Source organism: Struthio camelus, chromosome 15 (assembly GCF_040807025.1).
Source record: "Struthio camelus isolate bStrCam1 chromosome 15, bStrCam1.hap1, whole genome shotgun sequence".
Classification (NCBI taxonomy): domain Eukaryota; kingdom Metazoa; phylum Chordata; class Aves; order Struthioniformes; family Struthionidae; genus Struthio; species Struthio camelus.
This window is the reverse complement of record NC_090956.1, coordinates 5,678,354-5,696,965: the sequence shown is the minus strand read 5'-3', so window position 1 is coordinate 5,696,965 and position 18,612 is coordinate 5,678,354. Positions and strand designations below refer to the sequence as shown.

The 18,612-nt window shown below is 37.3% G+C and overlaps 1 protein-coding gene across 4 annotated transcripts in view; it reads left to right on the top strand.

Moving 5' to 3' along the window:
- The first annotated feature begins 237 nt into the window (after positions 1-237).
- Positions 238-18,612, top strand: part of SDK1 (sidekick cell adhesion molecule 1) — a 430,635-nt gene continuing 412,260 nt past the window's right edge. For 2 of the 4 annotated variants that reach the window (XM_068908487.1, XM_068908484.1), the window contains exons 1-2: positions 842-1,035; positions 1,180-2,538. In XM_068908487.1, coding sequence (XP_068764588.1) covers positions 2,067-2,538 — 472 coding nt within the window. In that variant the 5' untranslated portion in view covers positions 842-1,035; positions 1,180-2,066. Of the gene's footprint in view, positions 585-841; positions 1,036-1,179; positions 2,539-18,612 lie in introns of those variants that run through there. The other 2 variants (XM_068908486.1, XM_068908485.1) reach the window with 2 other exon arrangements.

The window sequence follows — 18,612 nt, the reverse complement described above, 5'->3', positions numbered from 1 at the left end:
GCGGCCGTTAGCGGGCGCGGGAACGAGGGGCAGCGTCCCCTCAGGCGCGCACGCGCGCGGCCGTTAGCGAGCGCGCGAGGGGGGGGGGGGGCAGGGGGGAGAAGCGAGACGAAGGGCAACGTTCCCTCAGGCGAACACGCGCGCAGCCGTTAGCGAGCGCGTCTCTTAAGCCCTCCCGCCGCACGCGCCTGCCGCCCAATCAGCGGGCTGGCCGGAGGCGGTGCTACCAGAGGGGGAGGGGGGGGTGTTAGGGCGATGAGCGTTAGAAGCGGCTGCGGGCAGATCCCGCGCTCGTGGTCGGGTTGTGCGTGTGTGTGTGTGTGTGTGTATGGGGGGGGGACAATATGTGTGTGTGAGCGCGCGAGTGGGAGTGGGAGGGGCAGGGGCAGGTCTCTTCCTCCTCCGCCCCCGGCGTCTCTGGAGAGCAGGCGGGCAAACCTGTATGGAAATGAGCCCCCCCCCGCTCCCCCCCTCCTTCCCCGGCAAGTCCTGACAGTTCCACACACGTACCCGCCACCTTCTCGTAGCGCCCTCCTTAGCTCTGCGGAGGGTGTTGCCCCGCGCAGATACAGCCCTGTTTAGGTGTAGGTCAGGGGAAGGTGGGGTGAGGCGGGGAGGGGGAGCTCGGCGGGCTGTGGAGGGGTTGGTGCCTGTGCGCGGCAGAGATGTGAAGGGAGGGCGAGGAGAGGCGGCGGCTGGGCAGGGAAGCGGGTCTGCTGGGTCGGAGGGAGGTGAGAGGGGAGCCACGATGTGGGGCGGAGATGGCGAGGTACGCGCCGGGCGGGGAGGGTGGGCAAAGTGCGAGCGTCCTGCTAGGGGAGGGTTAAAACCGAGGTTGCGTGGAAGGAGGTGAGAAAAGTTCAGGCTGCCTTTCGGCGGCAGGGGGGAGAGCTGACAAGATTTTGTTTGATTAATTTCGCGCTTAGGTGCTTTGTTTTTAACTTGTTTTTATCCTGGGTGCTCTTCTTTTATAGCTACTCGTATTCTTTGTAATACTGTGGAGAAGGAATCTCCCACGAAACTTTTCCCTTTACGGTAGGCGGGACTAAAGCAGTACCAAATGCATTGTTTAAATGTTAAAGTCTTCAGTGCTTTCTTTTTCTTTTTTTTTTAATTGTGTGTGATTTTATTGCCGCTACTGCTGCTGTTGTGATAGCGCTTTCCCTCTTGTGTTTACAGCTTCTGTGGGGGAGAGACGCTCAGAGGAGGAACCAGGATCCCTGGGCTGCATAAACAAGGAAGGCAGGAGTCCATCTAAGCAAAGCTGGAAGGATTTCACCTTGTTGCTGTTTGTTTTAGATTTTCCCTTCCCCCGCCCCGGACGCTATCCGGCTGAGGGTTTGTTTCGTTGTTGCTTCTTAACCGGCCAGAAGAAAAACGCCTTACGTGTGAGAGGTGATTTTTGTCGTCGTCGCCCTGCAAGACACAGATCTGCACCTATGCTCGAGGAGGAGGGAAATAAGATCAACTGAGGTTTTCCCTACCTCCGGCTGAACGTGAGAGTTCAAGTGACACCCCCACTGGCCTGTGGCTGACTGACTACACAGCTAGCTGGCATCACAGCCAGAGCTGCTAAATTTACCTGGTCGAGGACTCTTCAAACCCTTCTGTTGACGGTAGAGATTTGTATCCAAAGGAAAATCGGATTAATATAACTATGCAGAGCTTTGCGGGGATATCTGGCGACTACCCTGTCTGCATGGCTAATTTTGAAATTGTCTGAAATAAATCCTTAGCACAAGGAATAGCGAGATACTTTCTCCTCGTTTTAGGTTTTTCTTTTCTTTGTCGCTTTTTTCCTCGTACAGGAATTTAACACTTCCATATCAAGGTTTTTACCGGGGAATGGGATACATGCCGGAAAACTCACCACGCTTCATAAAAATCACAGAGGTAACAGTTTCCGTCACCCTTGTGGTATGAAAGGTACTCTTTGGATTGTCTCCTGGTGGCTAAGATGGATCAGTCTTCCTCTGTGCTAGAAGATCCGAATTTACAAAAATACTGACACCGATAAACTTACTCCCTCTCTGGTGAAGGCATTGGATGTGACAGTGCAGAGAAACATGTGTTTCACATTTCTGACTGGTTGTTTTGGTGCAATCAATACCTCCACAAAATACAGTGACTTAAGTGGTGATTATAATACAGTGAGGCATACGGAGTGCTGCTTTCGGCTTGCATGCGAAGTGAGCACAAATCAAAGACTCCTCAGTTCCTGTAGAGTGGGGGCTTCTGTTCCCCCCAAACTCCAGGGCGAAGGCAGCGGGCGATGTTCCCAAACCACCAAAGAGAACCCGGCCTCGGGGTGCGGAGTGAGCAATGACCAAAGCGCTGTCAGGAGTGGCAGGCAGTCGAATCGGATGGGGATCAGTGAGACAATAATGGTTGGAAGAAAGGTGGATCGCGAAATTATTGCCCGAAGGAATAGCTGGGGAGACGGAACGATGATAAAGTTAAACTTCTGTTTCTTCTTCTGTCGGGGATGGTGGGCGTTTCTGTTGCTTCAGCTCCACATGTTGCAAGCACTGGCACAAGGTAGGGCTAGAGACATTTTTGTTTATAGAAATGCTGCATCTGCCTTCTAAAAAGGGAGGAAATCTCGCTCATGTAAAGATATACCATTCTACTTAGTCCTATCAGAGATAACAAACTGCAGAATTCTCACTGAGCTGATTTTATGTAAAAATGACTATTTCTTATACACAATTGTTTCTTTATAGAAGAGGCATTTGCAAACTGTACCTATATGTTTCTTCCCCTTTCTCGTCCTCCTATCCTTCTCCTATCCCCCCATCTCCCACAAAGAATCAACAGCTTTATCAGGAGCAAACCTACCTTTTTATTTATTTAAAAGTATCCGTACATTTCTGATTTCTGTTCTTTTTTTTTTTTTTTAGGCAGCATAAGAGTTAACTGCTGATTGTGTGTGTTTAAAAACAGTGTGCACTGAAACAAGTTATTAGGAGAAAGGGACTCATAAATCCACCGACTAGAACTAAGTCAGGCATGTAAAAGGAATTCTTTAAACATATGAGGACTATTCTATGTGAACCTCGGTTCGAGCATTGTTCATTTCTCTTGGATTGCCAAGTAACATTTAACCGAGACAAAAACTGCAATTGATTCGTATCTGGGCATTTCCACATCAGAGATCCTTGCAGTCAAATGAGTCACTTGTAAACGAAGGGTCAGAGTCGTCCAATAGACTTTAAATATCAAGTGTCAGTCACTTTGCATTTAAATTCCCTTCTCAAAAAATTGCCAAATGTAGTTTAATTCTTAATAATCCTTTGACAGAGTAAACAATAAATGGCAGGCAGAAGCATTATAGTTGGCTGCGCAAAATAACATGCTGAACAAATGCAGCTTTCACTTTCTTTGCTGGATTGGGTTTTATTGCTGTGTGTATTGTCTGACTGGAGTGGTATGTGTGGTACAATGCTGAACTGTATAGTGTGGGACGGTGAGTTATTAAAAGCGGAAGTTAATAATTTATAAAGGGGAATGGGCTTTGTATTTTAGTTCTTTGTTTTTGAGTATTTCATAGGGAACAACACTGCATTCAGTTTTAATAATTGGATGGTCTTGTGTGTTGAAGAAGAGGGGTTAGAAAGCCAAATCTGCTGTAGTTTGCCTGCTCAGGCTTTACTACTGCACCCTCTGAAAGTTTTGAGCCGCAGGATACGAGAGAGTTTTAATCCTGTGTTTAATAATGGACTCCACCCTCATAAACCTTTCTCAATGCTTTGTTTATGCTGTCATTCCTATTTGCAAACTACTTATACTGAGGCCTGCAAGCCCTTACAGGCTGTTGTTATTCTGAAGCAAAACATACCCAACATAGTTCTCCCTGCAAATTAAAATTAAAATTTCTTTTTTTCTGTTAGTTGTTGTTGATAGATGCCAACATGATGCTTTATTTTGAAAGACAAGTGCTTGACGATGCTGTTTTCATTAAAAATGTAAAAAAAAAAAATTAATTGAAGCCAGTTTTAAGTGCAAGTGATTGAAGAATCAGTTTAGATGTCTTGGAAAAGGTTTTCTGTGGTTTAGTAGTAAACTAGCCATCTTATTGGATTAAGAAGCGGACTGAAACTTTTCTTTAGCACATAGTATGGAAAAATATCTCGATACAGTATTTCAGATTGCTAAACATTCTCAATATTATCACTTTTAGATAATACAACTCTCTGGGAGTTATACAGTGTTTACAAAGTATCCTAAAGAGAAGTCCTAACACTAAGTTAGTTTCACCCATCAGTAATTAAGGGGGGAGGGGAAGCAAAGAGAAAAAGCTACATTCTTTCTGAGAGAAATATTGTTGCACATAAAGGTATGGAGCTTAGTAGCTATTAAACGATGAAAGATAAACAGTTATATTATGCAGGAACAAAATACATTTTTCTTTTTATATAATACAGAAAATGAGGAAATACTAACTTTACAAGTAGTCTTTTAAAAATTCTGTAACACACAAGCCAGTGTGGGGGTCACACAAACCAGTGTGCAGTGCTTTTATGAGGTTGTCGCAAAATTTGCTTTCATTTGTAAGTCACAGTTCTTTTTGCTCTTTGAATTTCTTTAATATATCCATCATTTTTATGCCAACATTTACTTTAGACAGGAAATGACAATTTTTATAAAAGTCCTGGTTTCATGAAAATGGAGATTCTGGTGCAGCCACAGAAAGTTTTTAACGGAAAAATGTGGTCATAGGCATGAGAGTATTACATGACTCCAGTCTTTTTATGTGATAAAAAAGGAACATTCTAAATGTATGGGCCATGATCATTTTGAATGAATCATAATACTATTCTGTAACTAACTAACATTTTTGTAATAACTATCTCAGTATTAAAGAAATAACTATTTCAGGCATACTGAAATGCAGAGCTCCTTATTTCATCGGAAACATTGGATAAAGTCATTGAGATTAAATATCTTGTACTGTAAAGTGAATGAAAGAAAATATTTTCAACAGCAACAGGTTGTCTGAGAAATCTCTAGTCCTGAATGTTTTCTGCACAAAAGCAGATCTAGAGGAGAGATGTAAATAAAACAACTTGTAAATACACTTCATACTTAGATCTTCAGCTTCTCTTTTTCTCTGGTCGTTGGGTTACATAATTGGGTGTAATAGTTTATATGATGTTTTCCATTTCTAAGTGAATTTACTTATTATGAAACATACAGTGGTTTATTGTACTGGATAATAGAGTATTTCCTTCAAACTTTAGTACTGCTAGTGCAGACCTTCTCCTTATGGAAGAGATTTTCTGAGTGGAAGAAAGTGACAGATAAGAAAGGCTGTGGTTTGTACCATGAACATAGTCTGGGATGGTACTCTTACTTCTGTCCTGGCTGCAGGTCTGCATAGAAACCCATTCAGACTATGTGTTTGTCTCACCCTGCTTTCCACACTTCCCATCTGTGAATGGGAATCTCATCAGAAAAATTAATCTTTAACGGTCTGAAAACAGGTGTACATGTTACCTATTCAGTTCTTTATCTCTGCTAGCCTCTGCCATGATGACACTTGGCATTTTTGTTAAATTTGAGTATTAAGTGCTAGCTAGCCTCAAGACATTGTGTGTCATCAAATAGTGATGAGATGCTAATTGATAATCACTATAATTACCAATTTAGAATTTGCAAGGTGATGGTAAAAGTGAATCATTTCAACACAGGAGCTAGCTACTGTACTTAGAAGAACGTTATCTGGCAGTGACCTCTAGCTCAGTGGTCTAGTGTGCCTGCGCATAGTCCTGTAGTCCTGTTGAATACATAGAGTTCACTGCAGGACTGGAATTTATTAGTTATGTATGAGAGTAACAAACACTGATGCCTATTAAGGTACAAAATGTTTACTGAAATACTTGAATATTTGTGTGGAAACAAAAAAATCTGCTCGTTTAAGTAGGTTGAAAGTTGCTGGAGGCTACTCAACATGCATCTTAATGGATTTAAGTACCTTCCCAATGTTTTACTTTTGTTAAACAATTAGAAAAAAAATCCTAATTCTTTTGGACTGATGGCTGTAGCTCAGAATGATTTAGAAATAGATAAAACCAGTGCATAGCTTTAAGCTTTTTAAACAGGAGATGGTATCTTTAAATATTAAGAAAGGGAAGCTTGTCTGATTTTTCTTAGTTTAACAGAAATGGAAGTGTAATCTTTTCATGCCACTTGATCAAATCTATAATTCTGAATTGAACAAGGACCTGAATGTATATTTAAGGTGGTTTTGAGATCTATTATGCTTTGATAGAAACAGTGACATGGAGGAAAGAAGAAAATGTTTCTGGGGCTCAGCTTTTTAAATTCAAATATTTAATCTGCTCTAATTTGTACCTATGCTAAGTGTAAGAAGCCTTTTCAAGCAAATGTCACCTGCGTTTGGCATGCAAAGATGCTAAGCAACTTGAAAGAGTAGTTGTTGGAAGGACAGAGAGACAGTTAAATGTGAGGGTGACTCTTATTTGAGAATGAGAGGCATTACAAATGAGAAGTTGAGATGCATTTTTATTTCCAAAAGATTCTGATATTATTCATTGGAAGCTCATTAATTCATAGTGGATTTACCTCTGGTGTTCCTTTTCTTTAGAAGAGCAGTTGAAAAAGTGTTAGTTTTTAAACAGGTGAATTATTGACACATATGATTGTAAGTATTAAAAATGGTTTTAGAAGAGTAACTACTAGCCCTGTCTAAATGGAAATGGGGTGGAGAGTGGGCTTTTTTGTGTGTCCATGTCGTATGACTTCTAACTCTACTGTGTCTCTACTAATCAATCTGTTTGATTTATACGCTTATCTTTTGCTGAAAAATGACTAGTTTTTAAGACTTCTCAAAGCAAGTTAAAAGAGATTTGTGTACATATGCAATAACATTTTACGTGCAGTGTTTCAGACTGTTTCTTGAGGGCACACTCTATTATTAGAGGGGCAGGAGGACCACGGGCAATAGATATTTACCATGCGTTACTAGAAGACACTTAAACCAGAAACTACCCAGGTAAGGAGAGGGAGGTTATAGCAGTTCAGTCTCAGAGTTATTCTGTGGAACTTTTACATCACTTAAAAAAGAGGGAAGAGAATCTGTGTTCTTTGCTTATTGTGCTTGAAAGGTTGTTCTGGAAGATTCTATCATCTCTGTGTATAGCCATGTATTTTGAATAACAAAGGCAAATACTGGCTCTTATTTTAAAGATTATCTGACTAATTTAAAAAAAAAAAAACTAGAAATTGCAATAAGCAATCTGAAGCAAATTATTAGGAATCTATGAGTAAAATGCTTGAGTTTTATATGTCTCAGAGTTTTATTTTATTCTACAGATCTTACCAGCACATATGTGCATGTCTATAATGAACTCTTGATTAAAATACATTAATTTCATGCATTTAGTAGCTTTGTATACAGCTGTACCTGAACCATGACATTCTAAATTGACTAGCTATTTTGTTAACTTTGGCCTTTTTGCTGCATTGACTCTGTGGGAAGAATGAAGGCAATGAGATTGCACGTGGAGCAAAATCTTCTCCATGCTGAATTAACTGCAGAAATAGAACTTTATTCCTCCCTCTGCAAATCTACATATATATAAAATCTATTTAAAATCGTTTTTAGCAAACAAATTAATGGCAACTTTGTTGATCCCCTTGTGGTCCTTTCAAAGATATTTTTTCTTGAAGTTCTACCAAGTTAAAATAACTTTTATAAAGTTAAAATGATATGTTCCAAGATGAGAAAATGCCAAAGCTAAGGTTGCTTGTGCAACTTAATGTGAACTTTTTATGCATGTGCATTATAATTAAGTATAAATTAATATATACTGCTTTACTGTCTCCCTTAGTCAGAGCTAAGACTGAATAATGCTTATTAGTCATTTTTCACTATTTTGCTTTCTTGTTCATGCTTGGTCCTGTCTCTCATGCACTTCGACCTTTTAAATTCAACACAGGAAGACTTGTGCATGGGCTAAAGAAAGAACTGTTAGCAGCTATAGTGTGGCACTGGATTAAACTACTTGTCATTATTACAGCTGGAAAGCATGTGAGTGGTGAGACTTGGTTTCCATTCCTAACTGTAGAGTACTTCCTAGTGAATAAAGACGTCCTTTGCCTTAGAGATGACTGCACCACCCATAAAGCTCAAGCGGAATAAAAATGGAATGCTTCGAAGGATCTGCTCCTGAAGAAGCTGGGGTTTCCAGGGTCATTTCTGCCTGTACTGATATTGGTTTTGTTACAGACTAGTTTAGGCAATTTCATAATTTTAATTCTTTAGGAAGAAGTACTTTTTTCTTCTGATAAGTGGCCTCAGACGTAGCCCAGTTAAATTTGTTAAATTGGAGCGTTGTAATAGTTGACGCCCTTTGAATGTATTGTTGGCAATGTATTGGTTTCGAGTTTATTGATTACAAATGGGTGTTAAATAGATGTGATAACGTTTTTTTCATCTAAGTAAAATTTTCACATTCCGTTTAGGACATGATCTTTGCAATGTCATGTCCTTGGAACTTCCACTAGATTCCATGGGAATTAGTGCATGCAGCATTAGCAGGTCTGCATTCCAGGTGTTACATAGCTGAGAAAGGAAGAGCCTTTTATTTTGAAGTGCTTACAAACTTTGTATTACTTTTAAACAAGCATGCTTGATTTTGTAAGATCTATGTATTATACAAATGCTTGGCTTCTACACATGCGTGGGATTTGCATACTATATATTGAGTATTAGTGTTTTTGGTTTACTAAGATATACTCTTTCTTTTGCTATTGCTGTAAAAATAACAAATCTATTACTAGAAAATATAGTAGTCTGCTGCTAATCATATGCCTTATCTGTGAAATGCCTCTGAAATGTAAGACTCACTCACTAATATTAAAAGTGTAGATGCAGGGTTTGAAAGGGTAAGTGTTTATATAAAGTTTTAATCTTCAGCTGGTTTAGCTCCCTGAACTAGCTCAAGCTGTGGTCAGGCAAGCAACAGGGACAATGCAAAAGATGATGGAACATGTGGCCAGGGGGCATGACCCTGGCAGCATTAAGATCAGTTTAAGTTGTTAGAGACCTTTCAGACTTAGACAGAACACACGGGAACATGCACTTCTTTCTTAAGTTTGGCCTAACTGAAGAACTGGCCTAACTTCTTACTTAAGTTTGGCAGCCAGTGTTCCTGGGTCGAAAATAGAAAAGTTAGTGCTTTTAAAGGGGTGATTCAGCAGACTTAACCTTGGATTTCTTCTCTGGAACACTCTTTAAGGGAGTTTCTTCCTTTGTCAGAGGGAGGTTAGGAAGCAAGTCTTCCTAATCTAAACTTCTAAGATAAGTGCTACAGTTAGGTAAAATGAATGTTCCCCTTAATTCTCTTGTATCTCAGTTCTCAGGATCTATAATGGGAATAATGATTTTTTTTCTCTCTCTGTCTTGTCTACTTGTCTTGTAAGTTCCACAGATACTACTTTTCAGTATTTGTATATATGCAGATTCATTAGGTAAAAATGGTGGTATAAGCATCAACAGCCGGTGAAAGGAAGACTTTGATGCAAAATGTGGAAGTGGATTGTACAATTTTATGGTGTGTTACACCATTCAGACAACTTTTAAAGTGCCATTTTTGGTAAATGATAAAGCATTTGTGATTTTTAAACAGATAACTTGAATCTTTAGTCCCGTTTTTCACATTTCCTTGCTCTAACAGTGGACAGCCTGTAGATTCTGGTGGATAAATCAATGTCCCGTAGGCCAATAGGGACATATGGGACACCACTTTATGGTCTTTCAAGCAATATCATGTATATTTTTGAATAAACTCATAGGTCTTGCAATTTATCAAGAAAATAATTTGTTGGGTGTAGCCTTCTTGGCCTACAATGGAGGGAATAATGTTAAATAGCTCCAGAACACATGGCCCGATTGGTTACGCACATGGCTTCCAGGATGAAATTGAAGAGTGTGTAAATCATTGTTACAGAAGGCAGCAGAAGAGCTGGTAGGCAGTACTTCCATCCTAAGATTCATCTTTACCTAATTTTGTATACCTATTAGCTAAGAATGTTGAGGCTTCGATAACGAGTCTTTTTAACATTGTGTACGCAGGAAATCTGTTCAGTAGCGTTAGTACTTTTTAAGGGAAGGTACTAAGAAAATAATGGAGCTAGAGTGCAAATATTTCAAACATGCAGACATATGGAAAAATACATTTCATTATGCTTGTACTGTTTGCTCACCTAACATTTGTGTCAATATAGTTTTCCTGTGCTAAAGTCATTGCTCTCTTCCTTGCAACCTGAGGAATGCCACGTTTCTCCATGCTTATCTGTGAGGAAGTGCAAAGGAGATTCAGACTAAATACTTCTGAAATAATTAAATGATATACAGTAATTAGGAAGAAAATACATGGTGCTATGCCATACCTGCAGTTCAAAGATGATACTGACATATTTGCCATAACATGGGACAAAATGGCAAACGATATTTTGCTGTAGTCTAATTGAAGGGGGTGGAATGAGGTGAAGGGGATTCTCTGTCAATATTCCTAAAGGTCAGTGTTGATTAGCGTGTTTTTAAGTCTTCCTGGATCTGTGAATGTAAAAGTACTACTAACTTTTCTTTTATAAATCAAGCAGATTGTTTGGGACTACATTCTTTCTCTCAGTATCAAGAGGTTGAATAAACGCTGATTCTAATCTTTCATGCTAACATAACATTTGTAAAATAGTACCCTTGTGCTTTTTTCCCTGCTTCTCACTCTTGCTTAGGAGAAACTCTTTGTCCCTCAGCAAATTCTTTGTCCCTCTTAAATTCTTCAAGCACTTTTTTTCTATGATGCATAAACAGAACTTTACAGTAGCTCATTTGGTGATGCACTAAAAACGCTACTGTTCATGTTGGTGAATACTGTCTCATTGCTCAGATATATGCCCATCTGTGTGTTTCCGACTATTTTCCTCAATTTGCTTTTGTCCTCTTTTTTGTCCCAGGTCGATACAACCTCTACCGCTGTGCTTCTGGCCTGTGATTAGGGCTCCTAGATGCTGTTGTAATACAAATAACGTCTACTTCTAGCAAAAGATTGAGGTGATAGTTTAAAACCCCATATTCTACTTGCAAAATGTAGAGCAGATTCCTTAGTTATCCTTCAAGTGGTCACAGAGTAGCTTTTCTAGGACACTAGTATTATCTGAAGCAGGGCTTTTATTGTGCTGGAAGACCTTGTTCACAACAGATAATCAGGAAGATTGTTTCATGATGGATTATCCCAGGCATTGTTTTTCAAAAACATTAGATAAGACTAAGAGGCAAAAGATCAAGAATAGTAACTCCTGTGTTTCACCTTCTGTCAAGCCATTTTTATTGCCACAAAGAAGTTAGAATTGTTTTTGAAGAGGAAGTAACAGAAGTTACAGCCTTTTAAAAATCATTTTAATGCCTGCCACTTCAGACAACAGATTTTGAGGTAAATGATATAAACATATTTCCCATTTTGCATTAGATTTTTTTTAAAAACATAAACACGTCTCAAGTGGAGAAAAATATTTTAGTTATTGTTAAACTTATTTCCTGAAGCAGCACGTGCAACTATCATTTTTTAAAATAACATTTTAAAATGAAAATAATATTCTTCCTAGTTATCTTAAATATTTGTATTATTTTTATTAAGTTCTATGCTTTATTCTCTCTTGAAACTAGTGTGCAAGACTCTTATCTTTTAAGAATTGCTTCTGAGAAGTCTATACTTTTTTTCTTGAAAAGGATACATGTATTTTACACAATAACTTTCTGAAGTTTGTAGACTGAGAGAAAGTGGGTCCTATTCATAGTACCTGACCATGGGACATTTCTGCTAGTGCTGGTTATCCATACAATAAGGCTAAAATTCCACTCTAAAACATTTTTGTTCATTTCAATGGGAAAACAGATTAAGTGAGTCTGTATTTAATTCACAGTTCAACAAACAAAACAGGCTGGTGATGCTATTGTTTAATGAAGCCATCAGCAGAAGTTTGTTTCAGATGATGGAGGATGAGTCTCCCATTTTTCCACAAATTTGGAATAGCAATGAATAATAGTGATGTACATTTCATGTATGTGCATTTTGAAAACATATCCTGAACTCATTTATATACTACTTAACATCCTTATTTCAAGTTCCACTGTACCATTGCTCATAGCAACCTTCTCAGATTGAATTTTTTTATTATACATGATTTATTATTAGCATTTAATTAGTCAAATATTTATGCATATTTTTCTGAATCTTCTGTTGAGAATTCTCAGTCAATGAGAGTAGAAGCATGTCAAACTCAAAAGTTTTAGTGTGGGTAGTTCAACAGTATCTTCACAATGTAAATGTATCATAATTAAAATAAGATGCCATGTCAATCTTGTTCAGGTTTCTCATGCCTATAGTTTTTAGCTTTTATATGAAGAACATAGCTATGTCTTCTGCTATGCCAAATCTGAACAGACATAGTTATGGCACGCTGTTGTCGATAAAAGTCTGCAATGTTAACTGTCGTGCCTGTTAACATTTGAAGAATGCAAATGTTATTGTTCTGTTACAGAAATTCAGGTAGGATCTAAAACTTAAAGGTTTGATATTTGTAAGTTGTTGAGGTGCTATACTATAAACAAACTAGTGGAGCAGCCAGTGAGAAAATTTAAGATGGCTCTGAAATTGGGCCACCCTAATCTCATGGGCAGAGATGGTTACTTTCCATCTATAACAATGCAGGATGGGTGCTTAAAGAATAGCTTTCACCAACAAATGCGGTATCACTTTCAGCTTAAGTGCTCTTTGACTGAGTAGAGATAAAATGCTTTTTTCAATTCATTTTCTAGGTTTGCCATAATTTTGAGTACATCTGTTTTAATATTTCCTTTCTGTAGTGAATTTGCAGTGTATGTTGGCAGTCAGTGAGGAAGGACAAAAAAATAACAAATATGTAGGTAAGTGTAACTGAAACTACAAAAAGTGTCCATAGAGGATATGGTAGGCAGGTAAAGGTTTTAAATTACCTCAAAATCATGGCTTGCCTTAACTGGCTGAATCCAAAAGGACTCAATGACATAAGGATATTCTTTGGTCTAGGTTCTGCTCTCATTAAGGTATAACTAAGTAGATTTGTGTTTTCATTGCCATTTGAATTGCAAGTTTCACTGTGATAGCCATTAAATCAAGGATATCCTTTGGACAGGAAGTAGGAATTTTTTTCTATACTTACAAATGACAAAATACAGAAGCTTTCACCCGCTGACAAGTACAGTAATAAAGGGAAGTGATTTATCAGTATGAATTCATGGCAGTTGAATTAGGAGATATTTTTACTCCTCTGATTTTATTTCGTGGCTCAGTTACATAAGTTTCAGTGTACTTTTCAGCTTGGGAAGAACCTGTCCACCAGAGTGATTCTGATCTCAGCAAAGGTTACATTCCTAGAAGTTATTGTCATGTGCTAGTGTAGGGGGGTGATAACAACAGCTTAGCTCCTCTTGATCACTCTACTGAACTGGTAAGCAAAATAAAGGAGTAACTGTCACTTTGTGCTTGTGCAGCCCAGTCAAAAAGATTTACTAGGTTAAGAAATGAACAGTGATACATTTTATTATCTATATATTTGTCCATAGAGTTTAATAGAAATGAGGTCAAAGTGTTCATATTGTATGTAAAAAAAAAAAAAAAAAAAAAAAAAGAATACTGAGTAATTTTGGTTTTCCACACTTGTAAGTGAACTTGTGAGCCTGTTTTCTTGCAGAACTTTTAGTGTTTTAAACCTCTTATAGAGCTGTTGTAGAGCTGCTAGACTTTCTAAATACTGATAAGCCAGCTTTTGTGCGAATGTTCACTATATTGGAATAAGTGTTAGCTGTCATTTTTTTTCATCATCAATGGCATACTACTCAGGTTTACTTGAAATTCATTGCAGCATGAAGCGAATAGGCATTGGTGCTTTGGTAAATTATGGCATATTGCGCATTCTTTATAAACAATTTATCAGTGACTTTTGGGGTTGGGCACACGTAACGCATCTAGTTGTCAGTCACTCTTCAGTTTATTTAACACACAAACCTTAATGGGTACCAAAAGAGTTATGTGTGAACTGTTAATGTGTGACAACGGCTGTGGATATTATATCACCTAGGAAAGAAAGAAAATGGTTATTTTTTGCTGTTGTTTCATTGTAAACGAGAGGTAGGGGTGTCTTAAGAACCTAGGCGTCCTGACTGAAAGAGCTCCCAAAACCTGTGCTGGAGTTGCCAGATATGGAAAATTCAGTCAAATCTTATATCCTATGTGAAAAACAAATCTCAATTTCGTATATATTTGCAGCTCTCAGTAACTTTTCCAGACATCCAACAGTCTCGGCAGCCTTGAGGTTCTGGGAAAGTGGCTACATGCAGAATAGACTCTCATGCTTTGTATGATGCTACATCAAGGTAAATAAAATACATGACATATAGCTAATCTGCACTCATGTAGTAAGGCTGACAAGTAGAATATACTGTACATAAAAAAAACTGTGTATAATAATTTATCTTTTGGGGTTTTTAGAGGCCTTCGATGTGTTCAAGCCCTCTGAAGTCCTAAAAGTGATGCTGGTTGGAAGTACTTTTACTTTTTATGTTTTTGTACACAAAGCCTTACTTCTATGTGGAGAGAAATTTTAAATTAACATATTAGTATTAGATATGTTAGTGTTTTGCATAATTATATTTTTCCAAAATTGCGCTTTCACATCTCTACCCTGTTTTTAATAATTGTTTTTAAACAAGTTGTTTTACTGTATCTTAAAGAATGTTTTGGGTCATTTGAGACTGATTTAACTAATTGTATCCTTTTAGATTTTTTTGATTATGTGGCAGTTAAGAAGGGCGGCCCTTGGGGTGCAGTGTAAGATGGAAAACATTATCCTGGCATAAGTTTCCACCCTTAGTTTCCTCTTTCCTACTCTGTTGCCTTCACTGGCTTCTCTCAGTTCTGCTGGCAGAAGCAATGCTTTGATAAAGAAAGAACTAAAATACCTTGAACTCGGAGTTAAGATGCAGAAACAGTATGAATAGGGCCCGTCGTTAACAAAGGCCATCTAACAACATGTAGCTTTTTAGAATGCTCATCTTGGAGGCCTCCTCCTTCCTTTTTGGGAGTTTATTCATATTTCATATTAATATATCAAACATTATTTTAAGACACTTTTGATACCTAGGTTGAAACTTTTAAGTTTATGCAGTATTTGGATTTTAAACAACTCATTTTGCTGTGTACAGTCAATGCATATTTAATTGTATAGGCCGTTCAAACTTTTTTTTTCACAAAATTATCAGGCTGCTCTTTATTTTTTGTTTACTACTAGTGAAAAATTGCAATGCTTTTTAAGAATTTTCACTTCACATTTAGATCATAACTCTTGCAGTTACACCCCCATAATTTGCTTTTATAAACTTTTTTAGTTGTCTAAAACTAAGTGATAACAATGATATTGTAGTAATTACCTAAAAAATTGTGACCTTCATAAACATCAAGCTACTGTTCCTAAGTGAAGTGGCATACAATAGGTTGGACTATTTTTGCTTAGTAGAGACAATAATGTCAGTATCTTGCATTATGTATCATACTGTAATTTACTAGGGGAAAAATCAAAATTAATTTTTGTGATTTAAATGTATATATTGCTGAATTTCAGATTTCTAAGCATAATTTGAATTTATGACTGCATCTGACTGTAGTTTCATTTTGTACCTCATTTATTGACAGAGAGAAACTGTGTAAATTGTGTGATCTTAAATGTGGATCCCAAATCTCATAAATCTGTATTGTCAAATGTAATAATATTAAAGTCAGAACACTCATGGTTATTAAATTACTTAGTCATCCTTTTTCATATCAATATGTATTCAATATTCTGTCAGAAAAAAGCATTTGAATCTTTCAGACATACCATCTTTGAAGACACAGCTAAAGGCAACAGGTTACAAGCTCTTTGAAATCTTGGCTCTGAATTTTTGGTAAAGTGATCTGTCATCACTATTGGTCATTTATTAAATGTCCTTTTTTTGGGGAAAAAAAGAAGTACATTATTGCATTTTCATGTAGCATAAAGAAGATCTTTGTTTTTTTTTTCTTTGTATAATGCCTATCAGCTGTATTTTAGAACTTGCAAAAACATCTTAGGCTAATCACAGATCCTTTTACTAGATGGAAACTAATGACAATATAAACTAATATTATAGAGAAAAAGGTTAAGATTTGTATGGCTTGATTTAATGTGCTAAGTAATGTAATTTTACCAATATAATGTGGTGTGTAAAAGTAGGTAATTTTAGCTTACATTGAGTAAGCTTCACATCTAACAACATTCTGTTAGATGGTAATTTTTATTTTAAACTGATGTATTGCTGTTATAAAATTCTTATTAGATTTGTTTTAGGCATTTAAAAGCTTGAGTTGTGTTGGGGCAGTTTTTAAACTCTTTTTTGACAGAGTAATTAATGGGTACAGTAGGGTTACTAATAAGTATTACTAAAGTTATACAGATTAATCCCTGAGAAGTTCTATTCTTTAATGTTAGCATATGAAACGTTCTCCTCTTCTTACTGTTGCTCTGATCTAATTTCTTGCACTGAAGTAAATCTGTTTTTCTGTGTGAGAAAAAGTATGTGGTTCAATAGATTTCTGGAACTGAGAAATTAGTCTGTCCACTCAGATTGGTAATGGAAAGAAATACCCTTTCCGGCTACCTTAAATAATAAACTTTCCTTTTAGCCTATCTTTAATTTTTCCATAGTTACTGCAGTGACATATACTGGCAGAAAGGTTGTATTGTGTAGGAGACAACAGACATACTACATAAATGCCTTTCTCCACACTGGAAGGTGAAGAATCTTTTTCTAGAGTCCTTATCTGTAAATTGCTCACACTGTCCATCTTGGAAGAGAATAGAATAAGTTTCTCATGAATCTGTAAATTACAGGAAAAAAGTTCAATAGGAAAACCGGCTATGAGCTGCTGGCTTTTGCAGATGGTTATCTAAGAGGAATAGTCTCTGGGGATTCCAGAAGGACGGAACCGTGATGTGATTTGCAGTTATGTCTCCCTCACCCTTCAGACCCTCAGGCTACCGTTAGTCTAGCCTGATTATCAAAATGAACATCCATCCAGTCTTTGGGTTTGCTTGTAAATCACAAATTTCTTTATATCAAACTGGGATGGTGTTGTAATAGTTAAGTAGGGTGTATTCCATCAGTCCTTTGAAAGGGACATTAGATTACTAAATATCCTCTCCCAGATCCTCTCTGATCTGTATTGTTTGGAAGACTGCAAATAGGGAGAAGAGTAGTATTTGGTTACTGTTATATTATAGTGGCAAGGGTCCTTTACCATTCATCTTCTTTAGTGTTCTGATGGCTATTTTATCATCTTGTATAATATTTCTGTTCATGCATATTAAGTTCCAGACAATTAACCTATCTTTGAGACAAAATAGTCTGTGCAAATGCTGATGAAGGTAATAATATTCCATCGATACAACAAATATCCAAGTCTCAGATACTAGCCTAAACAGGCTATCATTTAAGAGTTTTATTTGTAATAGAATGCATACGGCATGAAACCCAACAAGTGATAATAAACTTGGAAGCATATAATGCCAATTTTAATAGTCTCTTTTCCTAGCAGACGTGTACCTGATGGTGCAGATGACAGGTGTGTCAATATCAAGGAAAAATATTGCACAAAATCCAATGTTTTCTTATCATTTCTGTGACTTCTGAAGCAGGCAACTACCTTAAATACCCATTTAATATTGATTGTTTGTCCATTAGAGTGAAATTCTCTTTAAATCTTTGTCACAGATTCTTCTCTAATAAGTTGTCTCCTTCCACTTTGAAAGAACTTAAAACCATTATCTAAAAACCTAACAATCTCAGATTGAACAAGTGCCCTACAATACTGAAGGTGAGAGAAATTAGAAAAAACTACTTATTATTTTGTAAACTATTTTAATTGAGCATTAACAATATTAATAAGAATATAAGAAGTAATAAGAATAATGTTTGGGTACAATCGGTTGAACACTTTTCTAATCTGTCAGTTTCCTCTTTTACTTCAGGAAGTTCTTGGAGCGGTGAGAGAAAACAAAATATTTAAAGATAAAAAAATGTGATTATTAAATGGCATTTTTTTAGGACAATGTTTTCATAATTCTGGAGAGGAAACGTGTTTAAGTGGGAAGAAACTAAATTCAGTTTATTCACAGATTGATCAACTTTTACATCTTTAGAGTTCAGAAAATCTCAAAATAAAAAAATGTAAGCTTAATAAATTCTTTCAGATGGATCATACTTTTTCTGTTAAAATTATGAACATATCTGTGTCCGTAACTGTGTTTCCTCTGGCTTGACTTCTGACGTGTTATCTGTTTTATTTATTTATTTGTATATTTATTCACTCATTTTGTTCAGGAGGGAGTGAGGAACGGGATAATGCCCGTTAAATCCATCCACCTCTATCCTTATGCATAGTGACTTCCTAGAATTTGAGTGTGTTCTAAATTCCCCAGCACAGCAGAAAAGGCAGTTCTGGGATCTGGCTTCTGATACCGTGTGATAGCTTG